The 27,797-nt window shown below is 51.4% G+C and overlaps 1 protein-coding gene across 1 annotated transcript; it reads right to left on the bottom strand.

The window, feature by feature from the left end:
• Positions 1-469: 469 nt before the first annotated feature.
• Positions 470-26,595, bottom strand: NYNRIN (NYN domain and retroviral integrase containing; the record flags this gene model as incomplete). Its single annotated transcript, XM_081228277.1, has 9 exons — positions 470-3,311; positions 4,548-4,649; positions 4,871-4,972; positions 6,604-6,700; positions 6,841-6,971; positions 7,972-8,105; positions 9,387-9,540; positions 9,645-10,288; positions 26,398-26,595. 9 exons carry the CDS (start codon positions 26,593-26,595, stop codon positions 470-472), a joined length of 4,404 nt encoding a protein of 1,467 aa, XP_081084403.1.
• Between the last annotated feature and the right edge of the window lie 1,202 nt (positions 26,596-27,797).

Here is a 27,797-nt window from a genome sequence, read left to right as displayed (position 1 = left end):
GGCAAAGGGTCCCCAGTCAGGGATGACAATCGGGGGGGGAGCCCACAATCGAGGTTTCTGTTTGAGAGGGGAATGTGGTTTTGATTCTGAGGTCCAGAGCCACACTGTTTCATGGTAAAGACAGCCAGAAATAAGATTCTGGGCTACGCATGTATATGTACACTTTCACTTGGGGAGAGACATTGAACCTGGCCTGCCCCAGGAAGGGATACCTGCCAGGGTAAAATTGTCAGAGGCCCACATCTGACAGCCTTTAGCAGATTCTCCCAATACCCCATACTGGGCATGTTTCCATAGGGACGCTGGTCCCCAGTTCAAGGCAGTTCAGCAAAGCTTTATGAAGTAACTTCTCTACAAAAGGCACAATGAAGGGCCCCCAGGGAGCTGTGAGAGCATTGCTGGGGTCAAGGGGAGGCCTAGCAGCAGAAGCCCAGGACCCTGGGGCGGGGGGCTCCCCAACATCTCCAGCTCACTGCTCCAAGACCTTGAAGGACAGCGGGGTGCCACTTTTGGCAAAGGTCTTCATCAGACTGCTAGGATAGATGCACCCAAGCTTCTCTGGGGTGGGGAAGCCCCAGACCCTGTAGAGGGACAGGCTCAGCCGGTCCCCGATATAGAAGGGACCCACCCACTTGGCACTGCTGCCGTTCCTGGGGAGGGACAGCAAGAGGACCTGGTCACCCACATTCCACTCCTTCTCCTGGCTCTCCCGCTTGAAACGCCTATTCTCAGCCTTTTCACTCGTCTTCTCAGCCACCCTCCAGTGGAGCTCCAGCACCTCCCCCATCAGCTGTAGCAGGAAGACATCCATCTTGAGCCCTTCGATGTTTGCACTGCTCATCTCCCACCACAGGGGCTCGGTCAGCCTCTCCTCACCCCCTGTCAGGATCTGGAACGGCGTGGCCTGGCTGGAGGAGGCCCTGAAGGCCAGGTGCAGCAAGGGCAGGGAAGCCGCCCACTTCTTGCCGTGCAGGAAGATGAACTCCTTGAGGGCCCTCTTGAATTCCCAGTAGGCCCCGGAGCTCGTCAGGCAGGGGAACTGGAGGTCCCTACTCAAGGAGGCCACCTGGGCTCCCAGGGCCAGCCCACAGCTTACCAGGACATGGCGGGCAAACTGGGGGCCCTGGGCGGCCTCCAGCCTCACCGGAACACCCCACCTCGCGAACAAGTGCTGAAGCAGCACCTGGGCCACGGCCATGTGCGTGTAGGGCTTCAGAGGGAATGCCTCTACCCACCTGGTGTTGGGGTCAGCCACGATCAGCACGTGCTTGTGACCTTCCTCGCTGACAGTGACTGGGCCCACCACCTCTATCTGCAGGTTGGACCAGGGGGCAGTGGACCTGAGGGGCCACAGGGACTCAATAACCTTCAACTCACTGCCTATGAGATTCCGGGGGATGCAGAACAAGCAGCTCCTGCAGTAATCTCTCACGTGCTCCTGCATGCCCGGCCACCATCCCAGCAACCGCAGCTTCTTGTAGGTCTCCTCGGGCCTCTGGTGGGCCCCCATGGGGAGGTCGTGCACAGCAAAAATCAGATCCCTCCGGAGCTGCCTCGGGACTACCCAGACGCGGGGCCTCTTGTCTCCCTTGAACATAAGCAGGCCGCTCTCCTTGTCGAGGCTGAGGGAGTTAAAGGCAGAACTGAAGGGTGAAGAGCTGGATAATTTCTGCCCGGCCTGCAGCCTGGCAATGATATCAGCCAGGGTGCTGTCGCTCAGCTGTAACGCCAGCAAGTTGGGCCTCTTGCCCGTGGTACGGGGAGACACCACAGGGACCGGCACATCGTCTGGCAAATTCCACCACTGGCCGCCCCCCTGGGCCCCCTGCTTGGCCAGGGTGTCCACCGTCACAGCAAACAGGGAGCCCCGGTAGGAGGTTCGGTAGATAAATGGAAGGGATGAGAGGCCGGAGGTGAGGGCTATGATGTAGGAGAGAAGGCTTGGGTGAGGTAGCGGAGCCCCGTCGGAGGAGAGGAAGCCCCGAGCCCTCCAGAGGGGCAGGAGCTCCCAGAGGAGGCTGAAGATCCAGTTGCAGTGCGTGAGGAAAACCACGGGCAGGTGGGACTGGCCAAAGCGCTCCAGGCCACAGGCCACGGCCGCCAGGTGGGCATAGGTCGGGGTGTAAGGGGAGCAAGAGAAGGAAAGGGAGACAGGGGGGCTGGTGGGAGACAGAACATAGAGACCGAAGCCAGCACACCACTCATCCTCCCGGTAAAAGCAATACCCTGACATGTGGATGCAGACAAAAGTGGACAGGTCGGAAAAAGGAGGCAGAACCTGGAAAAAACGAGGCATGGAAGCCGCAGGAGTCAGCAGCCGGTTTTCCCCTAGCAGGCCCTGGAGAAGGGTCAATTCCAGCGCCCTCTTGCCCTTGTCCTGTACCAAGAGGGACCATCTGATCAACCATGCTTTGGCAACCCTGCGGCCGTCCCATGCCCCAGGGTCCACAGTGGTCCTGGAGGCATAGGAAAGGCCCAGGACCACTGGGGTGTCTCCAATGCAGCGGGAAAAATGCTTGAGGGCCCAGGCCATGGCATAGGGGCTGTCTCCCCCTGACTGCGGGCCCTCGCTCTCCTCGTCAGGGAGGAGGGGTTTCGAGGTATAGGCTACGGGGTGCTTTCTCCCTGAGCGCTCCTGGTACACAACAGCCGTCAGGGCCACTTGGCTCACCGACACCTCCAGGCGGAAGGGCAGCTGGGGGTTGGGGGCCGTCAGGCAGAGGGCGGACACCAGAGCTCGCTTCAGGGCCAGGAAGGCCTTCTCATGCTCCCAGTCCCACTGCCAGTCTGGCTTCTGCTTGAGGAGCCTGTGCAGGGGCCCCACAAGGGCTTCATAGTCAGGGATGACGTCCCGGTGGGAGTCCATGAATCCCACGAAGAAGGAGAGCGCGGTGAAGTTGCTGGGGATGGTCAGCTGGGCCAGCTGGGCAAGAACCTGCTGGCAGGGAGCCTTCCCATCCCAGGGGATGCCCAGGGAGGGAGAAGGTACCGCCGGCAGGAGATCGATGTCGAGGGCTTCATCCTGGGGGTCGTGCAGGCTGAGGCACCGGAGTATTTCCTCTGAGAGGGAAGAGCTCTCAGCCCTGAACACGGACATCAGCGAAGAGTCCAGGTCCTCCTCCTTTTCGGCCGGCTTCTGCATCTCCTGCTCTTCTCTCTGCCTCTCCTCCTTCTCCTCCCTGACTTCTTCCACATTCTGCAGACTCTCCGGGGGCCCAGGGTCAGCATCCTCACTCAGCTCAGACACACTGGCAGAGCTGGGAGGAAGGGTCTTCCACACCTTCAGGAAGTTGCCAATGTCAGTGTCCAACCTACACCAAAACAGCAGGACAGAGGAGTCTGATGGAGGAGGTGGGGGACAGCCCGCCCCAAGAGGCCATCCAAGGCGAAACCACATCTATGGAAGCCCCACAGAGCCTCACCCCATTGCTGAGTTTCCCTGAGGCTGGGCCGAGGGCCCGCCTCCAACATGGCACAGCCTCAGACAGGACCTGCCCGCAGATATTCCCTCCACTCCCAGCATCTGCCGGACGGCAGTGTTAGAGATTCATCTGGGCTCTGAAGACTTATCCAGTCAAAACCTCATTGACCAAGTGACATGTCCAACCAGTTTTAAGCCAATGGTTTGATAAGAATTAGATGACTGGTACTTCCAATGGGACTCCAGGATAAGCAAGCTGGGGGAGGTCAAGAAAGGGAAGGAGGCTTGACATGGGGCTTGGGAGCGCACAGCTCCCAAGCTCACAAACCTCGGCCACATCACTTTTCTTCGAATTGGAGAAATGGGACTGGGGGACCTGGCCCGGGAAGCAGTGCCCTTCCCAGAAGGTCCTGACCACAGTCCCCTGCCAGGCCCAGGGAACTGGGAGGTGAGCAGCAAGGCAGCTCAAAGTGGGTGGAAGCCAGAGGAACTGAGTTACTGCAAATCAGTTCTGCTGGCAGCAGCACAATGACCTTGGGAAAGTACTTGAGTCTCAGATTCCTCATCTGTAAAACGAGGACAGTGGTCACGTATGTCTAACTCAAGCTGTGAGGATCAAAGCGGGTAATAAATGTGCAAAAAGTTCTACTTGGTATATACTCCAGACACAGCTTCCCCTGCACACAATGAAACAAGAACAAGGCGGTTCACTGCAGCACTGGTACCAACAGCATAACACGGAAACTGTCGAATGGGCCTCCACAAAAGACCCCATAAACCTGTGCGTACTCACATAATGGAACAGAGCATGGACATTAAAGCCAGCCACATGAACTAACATGGCATACATCTGGGAAAAACAATAAAACATGGCAACAAATGCCAGTTGTGGAATGTTACATATAGTATTGAAGCCTGTGTGCAAGACTGTGAAACTGTAAAACGATATTGTAAGTGGTTTATGGATGTGCAGATGTGGGTGGAAGTACAAAGACCTGAAAAACTCAAATCACTCTGCTCACTATTAAGCACTAGACAAACGTTGGCTAGCACCAAGGGGAAGCTTCCAGTCAGCCCCAGGAGCGGCTGGGAGGCGGGGTGTGGAGGGGGGTGCCTGGCCCATTACCTGTTTGGCTTCTTCAGAAACTCATCCAGAGTGGGGCCATCACGGCCCAGAGGATCGTCAGGCACCATGAAGAGATTCCCCGCAAAAGTGAAGGGCAGCAGGCTGGACCCGGGATGGAGGAGGAAACGTCACAGAGGAGCCCTTGACCCACCCACACCCGACTGCCACCTGGTAGCTCCACAGGGGCTGAGACCCACCTCTCCTCCCAGCAGGTGCTGATGAGCCCCGCTCCAAGGCCCTTCCTCCTGCCCAAACCCCTCCTGCCAGGGACTGCCCAGCACCCGAGGGGAAGGAACAGCCCAATGCCCTGGGAGCTGCCTCACCGATCTTTGACCATAAGTTTCTTGGAATTATTCATCAGGACGTGGAGTTGCTCGTTGGTGACGATGATGCCATCTGTCTCTTCCGCCAGCTTTACCATGAACCTGCAGGGAGAGGGGAAGTCGCTAACGACCCAGTACCCAGACCCTCACCTCCCCAGTCCTCTGAGAAAATGAACTTGCAGCTTCCTGTTGAGGTGTGTTGGATAAAAACCCTGCCCTTGATAGCCGGGGAGCCAAGACTCAAGAGTCCATCCTTGTCTATGCAGCCGACTGGGATGTCCACTCGCCCCTGGGAGGGTGAACTGGGATGCACATCCCCCAACTGTATATGCAAACACAGACCCCTATTTTACACATAGGCATTCACATACACATGCTCAGACCCGCACACAGAAAGCCATGCACTTGTCCACATCCATACGTGCATTTTTACTTCTTCGGTTTCCACACCTGTCAAACTAATATAAAATACCTACCCTCGATTGCTGTGAGGATTAAACTGAATGAGACAATACACTAGACACTGAAGTGTCTAGTTCAGTGCCTGCCACAAAGCGTGTATCAAGTATTCCATGATTACTCTTCACCAATGCACAACATTCAGGTACATGCCAAGACACATATACATACATATGGATATGTGTATACACGTATAAAAACACATACCTGAATAAACAAATCCATTTTTCCAAGGATCACTTCTCCTCGAAAGAGGGCTGTGACCAGGAAAGAAAGCAAAGGCCACCTACTTCTCGGCATTCCCTGCAGAGTGCCATTCTGCCAGCCACGAGCATGCAATTCCACAAGTGACCAGCAGAGGGGGCTTCTGCAAGAAAGCTACCTTCCCTCAAACCCAGGCCTGAATTTAAAGGCACTTAAAGACCTTACCCGGGGGGGGCCAGCTCTTGAAGGAAGGATGCCTGAGCTGCCCTGCCCAGACCTACCCAGGCTTGAAGGCTGAGCGGGCGCCAGGTCTTGGGGAGGAACAGAACCTCTCCCTGCCTGGCATAGGAGGTGCTTAAGTGGAGCCAAGACCTGGCCTGCTGGACATCGAGTCCAGCCCAGGGTCAGTGACCTGGACAGGGCCTTCTCGGCCCCATCAGAGGCAGCATCACAGGCACCCCTATGCGCACTGGTCGTGCAGCCACGCTGGGGAGTGGGTGCTGAGGACTTGCAAGTAGGGAGGCATTCAGGCTTTAGCTAGGAGACAGGGCCAACCTGACTCCATTTTCAGAGCCCAGCCAGGGCTCCAGTCACATACAGCCACACACATACCTCCTCCCAGGGCCAGGGCTGGTGGGAGGAAAAGACTGCAGCAATTCCTTGAGAAAACCTGAGCTTCAACCCAAACTGGCACCCAAATCAGCCGCTGGGGGAAGCAGCTCGCTTGAAGCACCAGGAGTCACCTGGGCTAGTCCCATCCAAAGAAAGCAGAGGGTTTCACCCCATACTTCATGGGGGAGAAAGCCTCTTAGCTCAGGGAAATTGGGCTGCAGAGTCCCAAATTCAGGAACACCTCTTGGGTTTGAATAGAGCCGACCTTGGAGCCCTCTCCTCTCTGTGTCTCTCCCTCTGCCTACAGAGGGCCAGTGTACCACACCACCCTCTCTGACATGACCCTCTGACTTATTTGCTTCCATCTCCCCAGAGCAAATGAGGCAAGACTCCACCTGACACACCAGCCCAGCCCAAGCCCCGGGGCCCCACAAGAGAAGGCCTGCAGGCCAGCACACCTATAATCGTAGGTAGTGATCTTCTTGCCGTTCTCGAGCTGAGAGGGGGTGATTGAAAGCATCTTGAGGGAGTGTAGCTTCGTCAGAAAGTGGCTCTCTGGAGGTGAAAGGCAGAAGACAGCGAAGGTCAGAGGAAGGGCTAAGTGGAAAAGGCCATGGTGGGGACAGAAAGGCAAGGAAAAGTAAGGCATAGAGAGTAAGCCCACTGGAGGGGCTGGGCAGCTGGGGACAGCTCACCTCTCACCCTCCGGTTCTTCTTAAGCTGCCAGGTGGGTACAAACACAGTGACCTCTCGGTGTCCCCGGTTCCAGAAGTACTGCACTGCCATGGCAATGCCCCGGCAGGAGAAGAAGTGCTGGAGGCCGTGCCTGGGGTTGGGGGTTGGCGGGGGGGGGAGATGGGGGGAATTAGTGAGGTAGCAATTTTCTGGTGTGTGTGTGTGTGTGTGTGTGTGTGTGTGTGTGTGTGTGTGTGTGTGTGTGTGTGTGTGTGTGTGTGTGTGTGTGTGTGTGTGTGTGTGTGTGTGTGTGTGTGTGTGTGTGTGTGTGTGTGTGTGTGTGTGTGTGTGTGTGTGTGTGTGTGTGTGTGTGTGTGTGTGTGTGTGTGTGTGTGTGTGTGTGTGTGTGTGTGTGTGTGTGTGTGTGTGTGTGTGTGTGTGTGTGTGTGTGTGTGTAGGGGCCTCCAGGGCAAAAGGAAGGAGAAGGCAACCTCTACATCCAAAGGGCTCAGTTTAGGACTGGAAGCAAACAAACATTTGCTGACCGACTGTGTGCTGGGAGTGTGCTCAGCACAGATAACTATTCTATTGTGTGGGCAAATGAAGACATCCCGCATGTATTTATGCTAGCACATATACAGCAGTAAGTGCTGTGCAGAGAGAGTGATCTCTGAGAGTTGGCATGGTTGGAAAAAGCTTCACGGGGGAGATCAGTGCTGGACCTTAAGGGTTGGGCTGAACATCTGAAAACTGGCCTGGGCTTGACAGACCCCATGCTATGTGAGGCAGGCTGAAATGGGAAGAGCATGGGCCTGGGCAGTGGGCAGATCTGAACCCAAAGGCCAGCTGGGCCCCTTACTGGCTCAGGGACCTTGGTCAAGATTAATCGCTTCTCTCAGCCTGTTTCTGCTTCTATGAGGGAAGGAGAACAGAAATCTACTTTTGAAGGCTGCTGGGATGATTCCACGAACACCACCCAGCATGCAGTAGCCCCTCAACATGTACCACTTCCCTCCCATCTTTCCCCTATTTGAACCCCATGTCACCCGTACACAGAGGTCAAGAAAGGACGCCCACAGTCTATCACCCAAGGGACACCCTGCCCGAGCTCCCCAGCATCCCCAGCCCACCCCAGGTCCGTGGCTACTCACACCATGGCCACGCTGCTGCCGTCAATGACCACTCGCCTCAACCCCTGGTTCCCCGGTTCTTCTGACAGGTTCAGCTCAAAGGGTGTATTCAGGGCCTCGTGGTACCTCTGGAAGCTGGTTACTGTGCTGTTCGCCTGTGGGTGGCGAGGCGGCTGCCTCGGAACCCCCTCCCAAGCCCCTAGGAGCCCCTCCACCTGAGGCTGGCGCTTACTACTGGGAGCCAAAGTGCCACTGGACTGGGGCCCCTGCCTTCCAGCTTCCCCCTGGCCCTTCAGGAAAGAAGCACTGCCCCTTGACGAAGGCTGGCCCTCACTTGGGAATTTGGCTGCATCCAGGGTTGGCCCTGGATCTGTGGGTGCCTTCTGAGCTGCAGGCATTTTCAGAGCTCTGCAAGTTTTGGGAGCTGCAGGTGCTTTGGGGGCTGCAGGGGCTTTAGGAGCTGTAGACCCTGTTTTAGCTGTAGTCCCAGTCTGGGCTCTGGGTGTTTGGGGACCTGCAGGTGATGTTTTTGCTGCATGCCTTTTCTGAGTTGTGGGAGTTTTGGGAGCTGCAGGCACCATTTGAGCTGCTGGTGCCAGTTCACCCACAGCTGCCTTTTGTGCTGTGGGCACCACTTGAGCTGCTGGCTTTGTTGGAGCCAAAGGCACTTTGGGGGCTGCAGGTTCTTCATGGACTGCCGGCATAATCTGGGTTTCAGGCACTTTGGGCGCTTCAGGCAGCATGGGATTTGTGGGTGGGGTTTGAGCTGTGGGCACTGCTGCAGCCATGGGCACTTTGAGAGTTTCAGGCACTGTTTGAGGTTCAGGTCCTGAAGGAGCTGTCAGCCCCCCTTGAGTGGCGGGCCTCCCCTGAGCAGTAGGCACCCCTTGCCCTGTGGAGGGCCCTGGAAATGGCCTCTCTTCGGGTTCCTTACAATCCCACTGCATATTTCCTCGATCTCCCGGCTCACTTCCAGCTTGGAGTTGGGGTGTAGAGGTCAAAGGTGGCCCTATCTGTGGAAGTCCTGGGCTAGCCTTGTCCATTACCCCCGAGCCTCCAGAGACCACCAATAAACTCATTACTTTTTTAGGGGTCTCTGGCCTTGGGCAATTCTGTAGGGCTGCCTCTCCTCCTGGCCCCCCATCTGGTCTACAATCTGGGCTTTCCACACTGGGCAAAGGAACCAGCTCCTTCTGTTTCCATCCCAGATTTAAGGGCAAAGGATTCTGCCCTGGCAGCTTGAACTGAATGGGGCCCAGTGGCCTCTGCCAGAAAGGGAAACTGAAGCAAGCCTGGGACAGGAGCCAGGCCAGGTGGAGAGAATGCAGTTCATTGATCCTCCAGAAGGTTGCAGCAATAGTCCCCGGCCACAAGGGCCCAAAGGCTGGCCCCGGGGTCCAGGACTTCCAGGGTGAGCACACACTCAGGGCTGATACTGGAGGCTGGAGAGGGAGCTTGTCTTCCCCTCTCCGGGCCTGCCGCTGCTGGGACGAGGCTTGTGTGCGGTCCGCAGGGTCCTGGCTGCTGCTGGCTTGTACTGACCCTTCCTCACAAGCACTGTCCGTACCACCTTGGTTGTTGGAACCGACCCTGGAGGAAACCCAAGTTTGTTGGAAAGCTGGTAAGGCCAGTTAGGTCCCAAACTCTTTCCCTGGGGTTGGGCAGAGAAGCCAAACAGATTCTCCAGAACTTACCGTACCAGCTGGTTTGCTGTCTCCAGCTGAGTGTTCTGGCCTGGGATTAGGGCCCCCATGGCTCCGAGGCTGGTTAACCTCTTCGAATTTTCTGGGCTCCCCATCTCCAGTAAAGGCCCAGGACCGTCTCCCATGGACACCATGGCTGGACCTTCCTTCTGCTGGTGGGTTGGGCAGATCAGGAGCTCGGGGTCCGAGCGGGAGTCGGAGGTGCCAATGCAGCCGAGCCACTGGATGATGTCCTCCTTGCCCGCAGCATCCCGCACCAGACTCAACAGCAGTTCCTGGACTGCTGCGGGCAGCTGCAGCAGGTCCCCTGCATACTGGTCACCACGGATCCAGACCAGAGCCCCAAAAGCCCGGGTCACCTCGGCTTCCCAGATGCCCCGGGGGGTGAGCAGAGGGGCAGGGCCCCAGCGCAGCCGCCCTACCAGCTCCTCCAGCCAGTTCTGGGTCATGATGAAAGACTCGGTCAGCCCGCCCACCATCAGGGAGCCCGGCGGGCCAGGCACCAGGTAGGCCAGCGTGCTCCAGCACAGGCAGTCCAAGAAGAGGCCCTGGGCCCCAAGGAAGGCGCAGTGCAGGGCCGCCGGGTAGCGGACCTCCTTCCACAGCTCCGGGCTGCACAGGCCCTTCAGATACTCCTGAAACCAGTGGGGAGAGCACAAAGGAAGCCAGACGTTATGGGTCTGCCACTGGCACTCACTCCCCTCACAAGCACATGCCCTGCCCCTGCCCACCATAAGCCAAATGACACCCCCGGCCCAACACTCTCTCCCTGGTCCTAACTCCTCACACACTCATCTCTTTCCAGGGAGCTCTGACAGATGGCGGGTGGGGGGCGGAGGGAGGGGGAGCACCTGGGCTTGGAGTCAAGGGCCCTGGTTCTAGTTCTAACCTGACCTCAATAGGTTAAGGTTACTGTGGGAAATCTGTCATCTTCTCAGGGCCTCAGTCTCCTCACCTATAAAATGACGGATTAAATGAGATACTCCTAAGGTCCAGTCCTACCCTGGCATTCTAGAATTGTGAAATAGCTGGGGGGAGGGGGATGGCACATTACTGAGCACCCTCCATGTGCCAGGAGCTTATGTGACCTGGAGCAAGTTATCTACCGTCCTTATGCCTACGTTTCCTCATCTGTAAAATGGAGATAATGGTTCCCACCTCATTAGGCTATTATGAAGCTTCAGTGAGATAATACAAAAGAAGTGCTTAGGGGCTTCCCTGGTGGTGCAGTGGTTGAGAGTCCGCCTGCCAATGCAGGGGACACGGGTTCATGCCCTGGTCCGGGAGGATCCCACATGCCGCAGAGCAGCTGGGTTCATGAGCCATGGCCACTGAGCCTGCGCGTCCGGACCCTGTGCTCCGGAACGGGAGAGGCCACAACAGTGAGAGGCCCGCGTACCGAAAGAAAAAAAAAAAAAAAAAAGTGCTTAGCTTATGCCTGGCACAGCCTATTCCCATTTTGCAGGCTCAGAAAGGCTCCATCACTGACCCAAGGACACACAGCTAGTGGGTGACTGGGTAAGGACCACAGCCCACATCCATCTGACTCTGAAAGCAGAGCTCTTTCCACGTCCTTGGGCTGACTACACAGTGCCTACAGGGTAATCCACTGAGATTCTGGTTTATCCCCCTGCAGAAGGTCTCCGGCACAACCTGTACCTGTAACCATGGTAACTCTGTTGCCCGGAGGGGACAGAGGAGAAGGTAAGTCGCTGGGCCAGTATCCAGGGAATCCCCACAGATACGCACAATGGCTGAACCAGAAGGGAAGCCTCTGGCCATCTGGGCACCAGGTCCTTGTGTTTCCAGGGCTCACACACTCAGTCTTTAGCAGTCACTGGGACAGGAGAGGTTGGGTTCCTCCACTATATGGCTGAGTTCCACCAGCATGACCCCATGAGCTCCAAGGAACCATGAGCACTCCCTCTTAATTAGCCAACCCTTGATGACTGCATTAGCCCTCAAGTCTCTCCTCATGCCTGCGTCAGTGACAGTCATCCCTCTTCCCGCTTTCCCATGACAGCTCCATTATGGACCAAATGCTCCATTTTGGACCTCCAGCAGCCATCCCAAAGACCGCTCTGGTCCCTCTGCTCAGTACCCAGACCATCCTTCCCTGCTCAGGCCTAAGCTTATCTCTGCCACATGGCCAGGCTATGGACCTCCAACACCTTCCCCAAAGGGCCTAAGGTACACCCAGGCACTTAGGCCCATGTCTAACCCCTTTTCAGTCAGTCCAAAATCAGCTCAAAATCTGACAGACATCCCAAGCCAACCCCTCCCACCCAGAACCTCAGCTGGTCCGCACTGCCTGGCAAGGGTGAATCTGACCAGGTGGAATAACTCTCGTCGACCTGAACAAACTCCCGCACCCCATGCACCCCACGTTCTAACTACATGAAAACAATATGTAAAAGTGAAGAGATGGGGCTTCCCTGGTGGCGCAGTGGTTGAGAGTCCGCCTGCCGATGCAGGGGACGCGGGTCCGTGCCCCGGTCCGGGAAGATCCCACATGCTGCGGAGCAGCTGGGCCCGTGAGCCATGGCCGCTGGGCCTGCGTGTCCGGAGCCTGTGCTCCACAGCGGGAGAGGCCACAACAGTGAGAGGCCCGCATAACGCAAAAAAAAAAAAAAAACTGAAGAGATGTGCTCAGGAAGAAGATGGTGGGTGGTTTCTTTCTCTGTCTGCAAAGACCTTAAAATATTTATTGTTCCATTAACCATCCATATTTTTAAACAAAAAGATATATTGGAAATGAGATAATTTTCAAAATAATAAATCTGAACTGATATTTATTGAATACTTACTATGTGCCAGGCTCTATACATACATCAGCTCATTGATTCCTCTCTCAGCCCTATAAGGAAATTACTATTATCCCCATTTTAGGTGAGCAAGGAAGGGCACATGTCCGAGGTCACACAGGTAGTAGGCTGGGACACTTAGGCACTCTGACGCCAAAGTCTGGGGTCTTAACCATGATGCTGTCTATACCTTAGAGCAAAAACCGATATGGAAACAACAGGCATTTACATCCAGAAAATATCTGGCGCAATTTTCCTGCTTAAAGCCCACCCAGACCTTTTTCTCCAAGAGGAGAAAAAATAGAGAAGAGGCAGGAACAAAATAAGCACAGAAAAATGTGCATTTGTTAAAATATGTTGCCCAATGTCCCGCAAGTCATTTGTCAACTTGTAAGTTAAATAAAAACAATACCACCAGGTAGTTTACTACTGCTCTATACTTGATCAATCCTGACTTAGGATTCTCCTTTCTCATAAGTCAGTTGCTATACATTGTCTGCTTTCCAGAACCACCCCAAATTACACCACGGAATACTCAAAAAGCTCAAAAAAATGGCAACACCAAGAAACTCTGGAATTGGGAATGAAAGAGAACATTTTTTAAAAGGTGGACTTAGATTAAGTTGTTTGAGGAGCAGTTAGATCTGGGAGCCCACCCACCCTTCTACACAAAGGCTGAGCAAGTACCTCCCTACCCACTGGAGTTTGTTCTGTAGAAAGTAAAAGACAAGGTCTTAGGATCAGAGGTTGATCTGCATACCTGAGGGTGTGGGTACCATAAAAATCATGAAGGAAGAGAGGAAAGCCAGTAGTGAGGTCTACAGTGAGTGCTGAGTGCAGGGAAACTCATTCTTCCCATATAGAGACTCCGCAATAGTAACTGATGATGGATGAAGACAGATACTCACACAGAGAGTTCTCACTGGGGCACCTCAGAACAGTGGGGGAAACTACAAACTTCCAGAGAGAAAAAAAGCTTCTCATACAAAGGACCAGGGACCAAGAACAACTTCAGATATCCCTAAAGCAAGAAGTCAATGGATTAATGCCTTCTCATTTCTGAAGGAAAATAATTTTCCATGTATAATTTGATACCAGCCACATTGTCAATCAAGTGACCATCAGATACGCAATGTAGATATGCATATAATATATGCAACCCCAACAGTTTACCTCCTATAAAACCTTTCTCAGGAAGTTACCAGAGAGCATTTTCCAGCAAATCAAGAAAAGAAACCAAGAAAGGAGACCCAACATAAAAAAAAAAAGCAAAAGACAATCTCCAGGAAGATTGTGGAGAGAAATCTCAGAATGTGTTCATCCATTCAATAAACACTACTGAGCACCTACTACGTGTCAGGCACGGTTCTAGAAGGCACGGAGGACGACTAGTTCAGATTGGACAGTGGGACTCCAGAATCAACATGCTTGTTTCGGCACCATCTTTCCAACTTGGTGACGCTACTGAAGGACGTGCTCCATCAACTCAAGACAAAGACACAGCGTCCAGGAAATGAGGTATCTATCAAGGAAAAAAGGCAAGAGGATGCCAAGAATGAGAGCAAACGGGAGTCTCAGGATGACAGCTGTGCAGTCCTGACCAGCCAGAAAGAAGGCTGCCCCCAGGAAAAAATCTGGAACTGACAGACCATCTTGAATCAATAGATTGTTCTTGTAGAAAATTGTAGTGAGAAGCTACTGAAAGTTATAAGAATTAGCAATGGGTACAAAGGAAAACAAGCAAACTGGAAAGGAGTTGAGTTCTTTACCTCAGGGAAATCGAAAAGTAAGAGAGAAAACCTAATCACAGTACACTTCAACACTTAAATGTAAATGATATTTGCAAGAGCATAATGTTGCAAATACTAAATACAGATTTAACAGAAAAATGAAATAGAACTATATTGGGAAGAAAAAAGGGATGGCAACATAAGGGAGCTAAATCCTCATCTATAATAATAGGAAGTAAAAAGATATCTAAAATTGATTAATCAAAAGATATAGTAGCTACATATTTTTTTTAGGAATGTGGAGGTGTAGAAATGCCAGAGCAGATATTTTCTACGGGGAAGAGCACTGAAGAGGGAGTTGGCAGGGACAAGGCAAGGAATCACTGCGTTATACTGTGAGCTTTTTAAAAATTATTGGGGCCTCCCTGGTGGCGCAGTGGTTGAGAGTCCGCCTGCCGATGCAGGGGATACGGGTTCGTGCCCCGGTCTGGGAGGATCCCATATGCCGCGGAGCGGCTGGGCCCGTGAGCCATGGCCGCTGGGCCTGCGCATCCGGAGCCTGTGCTCCGCAACGGGAGAGGCCACGACAGTGAGAGGCCCGCATACCGCAAAAAGAAAAAAAAAAAAAAAAAATTATTGGACTTTTAAATTATGTATTATTTTGATAAAAGAAAAATTAAGTTTAAAATAAAGGAGAAGGATTAGGTGCCCACAACACAATTAGATGTGCTGGTAAGTGTTTAACAATCATCCAGTTATGGGGGAAATAGTCCCGATTTGTACCATTTGCCAATTTCTGTGGTGTAAATACTCCTTCCATGGTTGATTTCAAACTACCAACAGGACTCCATTGGCTCAAAAACTTCCTGAATTTTCAACGATGGGTCAGCAGGGGTTGGTTCCAGCACACCCCTGGCCACTACCAGCTTCCGTGGTACTGCTCAGTCAGTGTGGGCCAGGGACAGATCAACTTCCACCTGACAGCAAAGCCCAAAGTCAGCAAACCACACCCTGTCCCACAGCTCCCCACTCCAACCTCTGGCTCCCCATCACCTCCGTCCCTCCATCGTGTCCAAAAAGGGGAGAATCAAGCTGTCACCTGTCCTCTCTGCGCCGGACCCTTCTTTACATCGTTGCCAAGAAGGACAGAAGAGCTGAGCAGGGCTCGTCTCTGGGCGACTTTGATCATAAAAACCCTCCTTTCCACTCTGAGGTGAGGCTGATTTCACCTCAGAAAGGCCAGGCCTCCCCAGTGTTTCTTTTTGCTGCCTAGGAATGTGATCTCCAGCAATGTCTTCATTATTTTTTAAATCCCACCACAAGAAAACTACTTCAAGGCACTTCCGAGTTCTACAGAGCTTTTCCTGGAAAACCAGTGCATATAATGTAGAAAACACCCAGGCTCTTCTCCAGAGAAGCCTGTATCCTTCTTGACCCCTCCTCCCCTCACAGACAAGACACCCCCATCCATCACCCCTTTCCCATCCTACAAGCTCCAGTCTCACTGAGCCCTCTCTGCCAGCTGGCCTGTGTATATTAGGCCATTATCCAGGTGCGTGATTCTGTGCCCCTACAGCTGGGATTGGGGTCAGCCACAGCACCTCCACATGGAAACCACAGGACATCCTTATACCTGGGAAATTTTCCTGTATCAGATTGTTGGGCCTTAGAAAGCATTTAATCCAAGCTTCTCACTTTGCATACAAGGAGACCGAGACTCAGAGAGGGAAAAGAACTCATTCAAAGTTATACAGCTAGGGCTTCCCTGGTGGCGCAGTGGTTGAGAGTCCGCCTGCCGATGCAGGGGACATGGATTCATGCCCCGGTCCGGGAAGATCCCACATGCCGCCAAGCAGCTGGGCCCGTGAGCCATGGCCGCTGAGCCTGCGTGTCTGGAGCCTGTGCTCCGCAACGGGAGAGGCCACAACAGTGAGAGGCCCGCGTACCACACACACACACAAAAAGTTATACAGCTAGTTACAGAAACAATAACTGATATCTCTACTCTGTAACTCTCCACATTTGTGAAAGTCCATAAGAACGCCTATTTCAACTGACTCTCACAACTCTGCCATGAAGTGGGTATTATTATACTGTTTTATAGATGAGGAAATAGGCTCAAGAGAAGGTCAATGATTTGACTGAGGTCAGCCAGTTAGATGGTAGCAAACCCCAACCTCCAACTCTCTCCACCACAACCCTCTGTCCCAGCAGTAACTTGGTGACAGCAAATTAAACCCAGATCTCCTAACTTCTGGAATAAAACCTTATCCTCCCCACCATCCCTGCTCTCCTGCTCCAAAGCTCCAAAAATCTCTTCTTTCTTCTCATTCTGTGCAATAAGGGAGGGAGCTACCCAGAACCCCTCATGTTGTTTCCATCTTAAATCATGCTTTTCCCCGGGGGAAGACAGAGGGGAAAGAGATGATAATATGGGGGGAATGGGGCTTCCCTGGTGGCGCAGTGGTTGAGAGTCCGCCTACAGATGCAGGGGACACGGGTTCGTGCCCCGGTCCGGGAAGATCCCACATGCTGTGGAGCGGCTGGGCCCGTGAGCCATGGCCGCTGAGCCTGCGCGTGCGGAGCCTGTGCTCCGCAACGGGAGAGGCCACAGCAGTGAGAGGCCCGTGTAACGGAAAAGAAAAAAAAAAAGAAAGATGAGGGGAATGGAGAAAGCCACTGGTTACACTAGCAAGGCCTGAGGTGTGAGGGAAAGCCGGTGGGCCCAGGAACTCTGAGGCAGCAGTGGGAGCAGGAGTAGCCAAGCCTGGAGAAGCTGATGGAGAATGTAAGCGGGGGATGGGCGAGCTAGACACTTCAGAAAGCACCAGTCCCGGACTTCCGGGGAAGATGGCGGAAGAGTAAGACGTGGAGATCACCTTCCTCCCCACAGATACACCAGAAATACAGCTACACGTGGAACAACTCCTACAGAACACCTACTGTACGCTGGCAGAAGACCTCAGACCTCCCGAAAAGCAAGAAACTCCCCCACGTACCTGGGTAGGGCAAAGCGGAGAGATTCCCGCACAGAGGATCGGGGCCAACCGGCACTCACCAGCCCGAGAGGCTTGTCTGCTCGCCCGCCGGGGCGTGCGGCGCTGGGAGCTGGGGCTCGGGCTTCAGTCGGAGCGCAGGGAGAGGACTGCGGTTGGTGGCGTGAACACAGCCTGAAGGGGCTAATGTGCCACAGCTAGCCGGGAGGGAATCCGGGAAAATGTTTGGACCTGCCGAAGAGGCAAGAGACTTTTTCTTCCCTCTTGGTTTCCTGGTGCGCGAGGAGAGGGGATTAAGAGCGCTGCTTGGAGGAGCTCCACAGATGGGCGCGAGCCGCGGCTAAAAGCGCGGACCCCAGAGACGGGCGTGGGGCGCTGGGGCTGCTGCCGCCGCCGCGAGGCCTGTGTGCGAGCGCAGGTCACTGTCCACGCCCCCCTTCCGGGGATCCTGTGCAGCCCGTCACTGCCGGGGTCCCGGCATCCAGGGACAGCTTCCTTGGGAAAACGCACGGCGCGCCTCGGGCTGGTGCAACGTCACGCAGGCCTCTGCCGCTGCAGGCTCCACCCGCACTCCGTGCCCCTCCCTGCCCCCCGGCCTGAGTGAGCCAGAGTCCCCGAAGCGGCTGCTCCTTTAACCCTGTCCTGTCTGAGAAAAGAACAGACGCCCTCCGGCGACCTACACGGAGAGGTGGGGCCAAATCCAAAGCTGAGACCCGGGAGCTGTGACAACAAAGAAGAGAAAGGGAAATCTCTCCCAGCAGCCTCAGAAGCAGCGGATTAAAGCTCCACAATCAACTTGATGTACCCTGCATCTGTGGAATACATGAAGAGACAACGAATCATCCCAAATTGAGGAGCCAGGAGTCAGTGCCGTGCCTCTGAGGTGGGAGAGCCAACTTCAGGACACTGGTCCACAAGAGACCTCCCAGCTCCACATAATATCAAACGGCGAAAATCTTCCAGAGATCTCCATCTCAACACCAGCACCCAGCTTCACTCAATGACCAGCAAGCTACAGTGCTGGACACCCTATGCCAAACAACTAGCAAGACAGGAACACAACGCCACCCATTAGCAGAGAGGCTACGTAAAATCATAAAAAGTCCACAGACACCCCAAAATACACCACCAGACGTGGACCTGTCCACCAGAAAGACAAGATCCAGCCTCATCCACCAGAACACAGGCACTAGTCCCCTCCAGCAGGAAGCCTACACAACCCACTGAACCAACCTTAGCCACTGGGGACAGACACCAAAAACAACGGGAACTACGAACCTGCAGCCTGCAAAAAGGAGACCCCAAACACAGTAACATAAGAAAATGAGAAGACAGAAAAACACACAGCAGGAGAAGGAGCAAGATAAAAACCCACCAGACCTAACAAATGAAGAGGAAATAGTCAGTCTACCTGAAAAAGAATTCAGAATAATGATAGTAAAGATGATCAAAGATTCTATTTCCAAGATCCAAAATCTTGGAAATAGAATAGACAAAATGCAAGAAATAGTTAACAAGGACCTAGAAGAACTAAAGATGAATCAAGCATCGATTAAAAACACAATAAATGAAATGAAAAATACTCTAGATGGGATCAATAGCAGAATAACTGAGGCAGAAGAACGGATAAGTGAGGTGGAAGATAAAATAGTGGAAATAACTGATGCAGAGCAAAATAAAGAAAAAAGAATGAAAAGAACAGAGGACAGTCTCAGAGACCTCTGGGACAACATTAAACGCACCAACATTCAAATTATAGGGGTTCCAGAAGAAGAAGAGAAAAAGAAAGGGACTGAGAAAATATTTCAAGAGATTATAGTTGAAAACTTCCTTAATATAGGAAAGGAAATAGTTACTCAAGTCCAGGAGGCACAGAGAGTCCCATACAGAATAAATCCAAGGAGAAATACGCCAAGACACATATTAATCAAACTGTCAAAAATTAAACACAAAGAAATCATATTAAAAGCAGCAAGGGAAAAACAACAAATAACACACAAGGGAATCCCCATCAGGTTAACAGCTGATCTCTCAGCAGAAACTCTACAAGCCAGAAGGGAGTGGCAGGACATAATTAAAGTGATGAAGGAGAAAAACCTGCAACCAAGATTACTCTACCCAGCAAGGATCTCATTCAGATTTGATGGAGAAATTAAAACGTTTACAGACAAGCAAAAGCTGAGAGAGTTCAGCACCACCAAACCAGCTTTACAACAAATGCTAAAGGAACTTCTCTAGGCAAGAAACACAACAGAAGGAAAATACCTACAATAACGAACCCAAAACAATTAAGGAAACGGGAATAGGAACATACATATCAATAATTACCTTAAATGTAAATGAACTAAATGCTCCCACCAAAAGACACAGATTGGCTGAATGGATACAAAAAAAAGACCCATATATATGCTGTCTACAAGAGACCCACTTCAGACCTAGAGACACATACAGATTGAAAGTAAGGGGATGGAAAAAGATATCCCACGCAAATGGAAATCAAAAGAAAGCAATTCTTTTTTTTTTTTGCGGTATGCGGGCCTCTCATTGTTGCCTCTCCCGTTGCGGAGCACAGGCTCCAGACGCGCAGGCTCAGCGGCCATGGCTCATGGGCCCAGTCGCTCCGCGGCATGTGGGATCTTCCCAGACCGGGGCACGAACCCGTGTCCCCCGCATCGGCAAGCGGACTCTCAACCACTGCACCACCAGGGAAGACCTGGAGTAGCAATTCTTATATCAGACAAAATAGACTTTAAAATAAAGACTATTAGAGGAGACAAAGAAGGACACTACATAATGATAAAGGGATCTATCCAAGAAGAAGATACAACAATTGTAAATATCTATGCACCCAACATAGGAGCACCTCAATACATAAGGCAAATACTAACAGCCATAAAAGGGAACATCGACAGTAACACACTCATAGTAGGGGACTTTAACACCCCACTTTCACCAATGGACAGATCATCCAAAATGAAAATAAATAAGGAAACACAAGCTTTAAATGATACATTAAACAAGATGGACTTAATTGATATTTATAGGACATTCCATCCAAAAACAACAGAATACACATTTTTCTCAAGTGCTCATGGAACATTCTCCAGGATAGATGATATCTTGGGTCACAAATCAAGCCTTGGTAAATTTAAGAAAATTGAAATTGTATCAAGTATCTTTTCCGGCCACAATGCTATGAGACTAGACATCAATTACAGGAAAAGATCTGTAAAAAATACAAACACTTGGAGGCTAAACAATACACTACTCAATAACGAAGTGATCACTGAAGAAATCAAAGAGGAAATTAAAAAATACCTAGAAACAAATGACAATGGAGACACGACGACCCAAAACCTATGGGACGCAGCAAAAGCAGTTCTAAGGGGGAAGTTTATAGCAATACAATCCCACCTTAAGAAACAGGAAACATCTCGAGTAAACAACCTAACCCTGCACCTAAAGCAATTAGAGAAAGAAGAACAAAAAACCCCCCAAAGTTAGCAGAAGGAAAGAAATCATAAAGATCAGATCAGAAATAAATGAAAAAGAAATGAAGGAAACGATAGCAAAGATCAATAAAACTAAAAGCTGGTTCTTTGAGAAGATAAACAAAATTGATAAACCATTAGCCAGACTCATCAAGAAAAAAAGGGAGAATACTCAAATCAATAGAATTAGAAATGAAAAAGGAGAAGTAACAACCGACACTGCAGAAATACAAAAGATCATGAGAGATTACTACAAGCAACTCTATGCCAATAAAATGGACAACCTGGAAGAAATGGACAAATTCTTAGAAATGCACAACCTGCCAAGACTGAATCAGGAAGAAATAGAAAATATGAATAGACCAATCACAAGCACTGAAATTGAAACTGTGATTAAAAATCTTCCAACAAACAAAAGCCCAGGACCAGATGGCTTCACAGGCGAATTCTGTCAAACATTTAGAGAAGAGCTAACACCTATCCTTCTCAAACTCTTCCAAAATATAGCAGAGGGAGGAACACTCCCAAACTCATTCTACGAGGCCACCATCACCCTGATACCAAAACCAGACAAGGATGTCACAAAGAAAGAAAACTACAGGCCAATATCACTGATGAACATAGATGCAAAAATCCTCAACAAAATACTAGCAAACAGAATCCAACAGCACATTAAAAGGATCATACACCATGATCAAGTGGGGTTTATTCCAGGAATGCAAGGATTCTTCAATATACGCAAAGCAATCAGTGTGATACACCATATTAACAGATCGAAGGAGAAAAACCATATGATCATCTCAATAGATGCAGAGAAAGCTTTCGACAAAATTCAACACCCTTTTATTTATTTATTCATTTATTTATTTTTTATTAGTTTCTGCTTTATAACAAAGTGAATCAGTCATACATATACATCTGTTCCCACATCCCTTCCCTCATGCATCTCCCTCCCTCCCACCCTCCCCATCCCACCCCTCCAGGCGGTCACAAAGCACCGAGCTGATCTCCCTGTGCTCTGCGGCTGCTTCCCACTATCTATCTACCTTACGTTTGGTAGTGTATATATGCCCATGCCTCTCTTTCGCTTTGTCACAGCTTACCCTTCCCCATCCCCATATCCTCAGGTCCATACTCAATTAGGTCTCTGTCTTTATTCCCGTTTTACCCCTAGGTTCTTCATGACATTTTTTTTAAATTCCATATATATGTGTTAGCATACGGTATTTGTCTTTCTCTTTCTGACTTACTTCACTCTGTATGACAGACTCTAGGTCTATCCACCTCATTACAAATAGCTCAGTTTCGTTTCTTTTTATGGCTGAGTAATATTCCATTGTATATATGTGCCACATCTTCTTTATCCATTCATCCGATGATGGACACTTAGGTTGTTTCCATCTCCGGGCTATTGTGAATAGAGCTGCAATGAACATTTTGGTACATGTCTCTTTTTGAATTATGGTTTTCTCAGGGTATATGCCTAGTAGTGGGATTGCTGGATCATATGGTACTTCTATTTTTAGTTTTTTAAGGAACCTCCATACTGTTCTCCAGAGTGGCTGTACCAATTCACATTCCCACCAGCAGTGCAAGAGTGTTCCCTTTTCTCCACACCCTCTCCAGCATTTATTGTTTCTAGGTTTCTTGATGATGGCCATTCTGACTGGTGTGAGATGATATCTCATTGTAGTTTTGATTTGCATTTCTCTAATGATTAATGATGTTGAGCATTCTTTCATGTTCAACACCCATTTATGATAAAAACCCTGCAGAAAGTAGGCATAGAGGGAACTTTCCTCAACATAATAAAGGCCATATATGACAAACCCACAGCCAACATCGTCCTCAATGGTGAAAAACTGAAACCATTTCCACTAAGATCAGGAACAAGACAAGGCTGCCCACTCTCACCACTCTTATTCAACTTAGTTTTGGAAGTTTTAGCCACAGCAATCAGAGAAGAAAAGGAAATAAAAGGAATCCAAATTGGAAAAGAAGAAGTAAAGCTGTCACTGTTTGCAGATGACATGATACTATACATAGAGAATCCTAAAGATGCTACCAGAAAACTACTAGAGCTAATCAATGGATTTGGTAAAGTAGCAGGATACAAAATTAATGCACAGAAATCTCTGGCATTCCGGTACACTAATGATGAAAAATCTGAAAGTGAAATCAAGAAAACACTCCCATTTACCAGTGCAACAAAAAGAATAAAATATCTAGGAATAAACCTACCTAAGGAGACAAAAGACCTGTATGCAGAAAATTATAAGACACTGATGAAAGAAATTAAAGATGATACAAATAGATGGAGAGATATACCATGCTCCTGGATTGGAAGAATCAATGTTGTGAAAATGACTCTACTACCAAAAGCAATCTACAGATTCAATGTAATCCCTATCAAACTACCACCGGCATTTTTCACAGAACTAGAACAAACAATTTCAAAATTTGTTTGGAAACACAAAAGACCCTGAATAGCCAAAGTAATCTTGAGAACGAAAAACGGAGCTGGAGGAATCAGGCTCCCTGACTTCAGACTATACTACAAAGCTACAGTAATCAAGACAGTGTGGTACTGGCACAAAAACGGAAAGATAGATTAATGGAACAGGATAGAAAGCCTAGAGATAAACCCACGCACATATGGTCAACTTATCTTTGATAAAGGAGGCAGGAATGTACAGTGGAGAAAGGACAGCCTCTTCAATAAGTGGTGCTGGGAAAACTGGACAGGGACATGTAAAAGTTTGAGATTAGATCATTCCCTAACACCATACACAAAAATAAGCTCAAAATGGATTAAAGACCTAAATGTGAGGCCAGAAACTATCAAACTCTTAGAGGAAAACATAGGCAGAACACTCTATGACATAAATCACAGCAAGATCCTTTTGGACCCACCTCCTAGAGAAATGGAAATAAAAACAAAGATAAACAAATGGGACCTAATGAAACTTCAAAGCTTTTGCACAGCAAAGGAAACCATAAACAAGACCAAAAGACAACCCTCAGAATGGGAGAAAATATTTGCAAATGAAGCAACTGACAAAGGATTAATCTCTAAAATTTATAAGCAGCTCATGCAGCTAATAGCAAAAAAACAAACAACCCAATCCAAAAATGGGCAGAAGACTTAAATAGGCATTTCTCCAAAGAAGATATACAGACTGCCAACAAACACATGAAAGAATGCTCAACATCATTAATCATTAGAGAAATGCAAATCAAAACTACAATGAGATCATCTCACACCAGTCAGAATGGCCATCATCAAGAAATCTAGAAACAATAAATGCTGGAGAGGGTGTGGAGAAAAGGGAACACTCTTGCACTGCTGGTGGGAATGTGAATTGGTACAGCCACTCTGGAGAACAGTATGGAGGTTCCTTAAAAAACTAAAAATAGAACTACCATATGACCCAGCAATCCCACTACTAGGCATATACCCTGAGAAAACCATAATTCAAAAAGAGACATGTACCAAAATGTTCATTGCAGCTCTATTCACAATAGCCCGGAGATGGAAACAACCTAAGTGTCCATCATCGGATGAATGGATAAAGAAGATGTGGCACATATATACAATGGAATATTACTCAGCCATAAAAAGAAACGAAACTGAGCTATTTGCAATGAGGTGGATAGACCTAGAGTCTGTCATACAGAGTGAAGTAAGTCAGAAAGAGAAAGACAAATACCGTATGCTAACACATATATATGGAATGTTTAAAAAAATGTCACGAAGAACCTAGGGGTAAAACGGGAATAAAGACATAGACATACTTGAGAATGGACTTGAGGATATGGGGAGGGGGAAGGGTAAGCTGTGACAAAGCGAAAGAGAGGCATGGACATATATACACTACCAAACATAAGGTAGATAGATAGTGGGAAGCAGCCGCAGAGCACAGGGAGATCAGCTCGGTGCTTTGTGACCGCCTGGAGGGGTGGGATGGGGAGGGTGGGAGGGAGGGAGATGCATGAGGGAAGGGATGTGGGAACAGATGTATATGTATGACTGATTCACTTTGTTACAAAGCAGAAACTAAAAAAAAAAAAAAAAAAAAGAATCCGCCTGCCAATGCAGGGCAAATGAGTTCAATCCCTGGTCCGGGAAGAGCCCACATGCCGCGGAGCAACTAAGCCGATGCGCCACAACTACTGAGCCTGCACTCTAGAGCCCGTGAGACGCGACTACTGAGCCCGCATGCCACAACTACTGAAGCCCGCGCGCCTAGAGCCTGTGCTCTGCAACAAGAGAAGCCACCACAATGAGAAGTGCATGCGCCACAACGAAGAGCAGCCCCCGCTCGCCACAACTAGAGAAAGCCCGCGCGTAGCAACGAAGACCCAACGCAGCCAAAAATAAATAAATAAATAAATAATAAACAAAATCACTCTTAAAAAAAAAAAAGATTAAGAACCCAAAACAATCCAAAGGCTCCTCTTGTTAAGCTACCCTGTGCCAGCTACTGAAAAGTCTCCATCTCAGGGGTTCCTGCACATCTGCTCTCCAGGCAGGAACCCCTCCCCTCCCCCAGTACCTCTGTCAGAACTGGAAAAACTGCTGACGAAGCAGCTCAGCAGAGGGGCTGAGGGAGGAACTTTCCAGCCTGCCTGCCCACTGGCCAGTGTGTTCTGGGCCTCCCCCACCCATGGCCTTGCCCAAAATTAGGATATTGATAGAGACCCAGCTAGGGAAGGGGTGTGTGTTGGGGTGGGTGGGTGCATGGGGGAGCAGGTGGTCTGGGGCTAAGGGAGGCTGTAGCATTCCTACCAGGAAATGATAAGATAAAGGAATCTGGGGGAAGAGGGAGACCTTGGCCACGACTGGGGGGTCAGAGGGAACCTGAGAGGCCCAAGCGGAGGAGAAGCTTATGAGAGAAGCCAGGGCACAAGCGATAGAGGCATACTGTGACCTGGCCTGTCCAGCGTCCAGCCCCACACAGCAAGCCCTTTCATCTGAAAGCCCACAGCCCTCCTCCCAGATTCCCACCCATCCCCTAGGGCTCTTGCCTTCCAGGGCTGCTGCAGCCCCACCTCTGAGGCCCTGCAAGAAGCTGCCTAGAGCATCAAGAGCATGGGGTGCGGAGCCCAGAGCCCTGCGTTCTGGTCGCAACCCCTGCCACGCCCCACCTACCCGACCCTGAGTGCTCAGGGAGGCCCCTTACCCTCTCCAGCCCCCAATTCCTCATCTGTAAAGTGCCAGCATTAATCTAGAAGCATCTTTAATGGCCCTTCCAGTCCCAGTACTCTGAGAGGCTCCAAGGGGCAGCCCAGGATTTAAGGAGACTTAAAAGGCGGCAGAAAGACCTGGGCCTTCCAGGCTCTTGGTGGAGAACAAAGAGGTATGTTGCACAGACTACAGAAATGCAGGACCTTAAGCTGCTCCCCACATGGAGGAGCAGGCTGTAAGTCCGGGGCCCTGGCCAGGGAAGGCTCACGGGGGGGACACACGACGCTGAGCCTCTCTCAGCGCACTTGAGGGACAGAAGTGACACGCAAGAGAGGGGTGGGGCAGAAAAGAAAGAAGGAACCAGAGGGAAGGACCCAAGGCTGCAGATCTGGAAAGGCAGGAGGATGGCCCAGTACCTGCCCGCCATACTGCTGAATCCAGGTCGGGGGACCTCTGGGGACCCCTGGGGGGGCGGGGGGGCGAGGAGCGGGAGAAGGGTCTGGCTGGAAGTGATAGGTGGGGAGAAGCTGTTTACCTTGGCTCTGCCCATGTTCTCCCTGGGCCCCTCGAGCTGCAGCCAGAAGTAGGGGGTGTCCGGGCGGCTCTGGAAAGCGTTCAGCTTGACCCTGAAGATGCGCTGCACTTGCAGCCGCTGCCGCTGCACCCGGGGCTTCGACTTGGTCTGCACCATGAACCATTCCTGCGCCGGAGGGTCGCCCCCGGACAGGAGCATGGCTGGCCCGCCCGCCCCAGGAAGGAGGGAGCCGACAGTGCCACAGGGGTCCCCCGGCCGAAGGCGCCTAAGCCACGCCCCCTCCTCCCGGCGGCGCGCCCCCGCCTTGGCCCGGGTCCTCCCGGCTCGCGGACCCACCCGCCGTGGCTCGGGCGCCCTTCCTCCAGAGCTCCGAGCCCTTCAGCGGCGGCTCCCGCTACAATCTCTTCCTGCCAGGGGTTACAGCCGGGGGTGGGACCAGTCGGGCTCCCTTCCCTCCGCCCCCAGCCTTCCCCCTTCACCACTGCGCCAGCCCCTCCGGGATGAACTTTAGCTGAGTCGGCTGGGTAGCTTCAAGGGGCGCGGAAGGAGGAGGGAGGCGGCGGGGATGGGGGCGGGGAGGGTCTTGGAAACCTCTGCCTCCCACTCGAGTTTTGGGCCCAGAGCCAGATTCCGGGGGTCAAAGTTAATCTCCTTCCACATTCCCCTTTCCCCAGTGGGAGGGAAAGGGAAGGAGGGGCACTTGGGTCGGGGGAGAGCGGGTATGGTTTCGGGGACCCGGCCTTTCTCTCCGTTCCTCCTGCCCACCCTGCCGCCTCCCAGGCCTCCCTGGAGAACAGAGACCTGCGCCCCTCCTTCCCTCGGAGGAAGGGGTTAAGGGAGTGCAGGGTGGGGAGCCTGGGAGGCTGGGGCCTGTGGAAACTCTGGGCCGGAGACCGAGCAGGAAGGAGAGGGTAATAGCACCGCCTCCCAACTCCCCATCCCCAAGTCTGGGGACAGCCCAGGGCTGGCAGGCTGCCCAGACCCTCCTGAAGCCCCCAGGGCTGGAGGGGCGGGGAGAGCGCCCGAGTTTTCAGACTTGCGTTGTTTATGAAAGCCTTTTTGAGCAAGTTTGAGCTAAGCCAAGAGGGAAAGCTTTAGGTTAGGAGTGAGGGTCTGGTTGGTGACAACCTCTAAGGGTTCCCTCAACCCCCGACACGCAGCCAGTCTGCTGCTTGGCATCGGTGGTCAGACACCATCCCTGAACTGGGGGGCCCGCCTCCAACACCCTGCCCTGGAGGCATCCCCAGCACAAAGAGCACGTTTTGCAGCCCTGTGGCCTGAACAGAACCTGGCTCTGTGGAGGGCAGAGTCTGCATCCTGGGCCTCGGTGAGCTTTCTTTTCCAAACCCAAACCCAGAGCTGCTGTCTGACAGGCACAAGTGTACCTATGGGGACAAAGG

This window comes from Mesoplodon bidens (assembly GCF_964165515.1).
Source record: "Mesoplodon bidens genome assembly, chromosome: 3".
NCBI lineage: Eukaryota > Metazoa > Chordata > Mammalia > Artiodactyla > Ziphiidae > Mesoplodon > Mesoplodon bidens.
The sequence above is the reverse complement of the archived record's forward strand: the minus strand, read 5'-3'. Positions and strand labels throughout refer to the sequence as shown.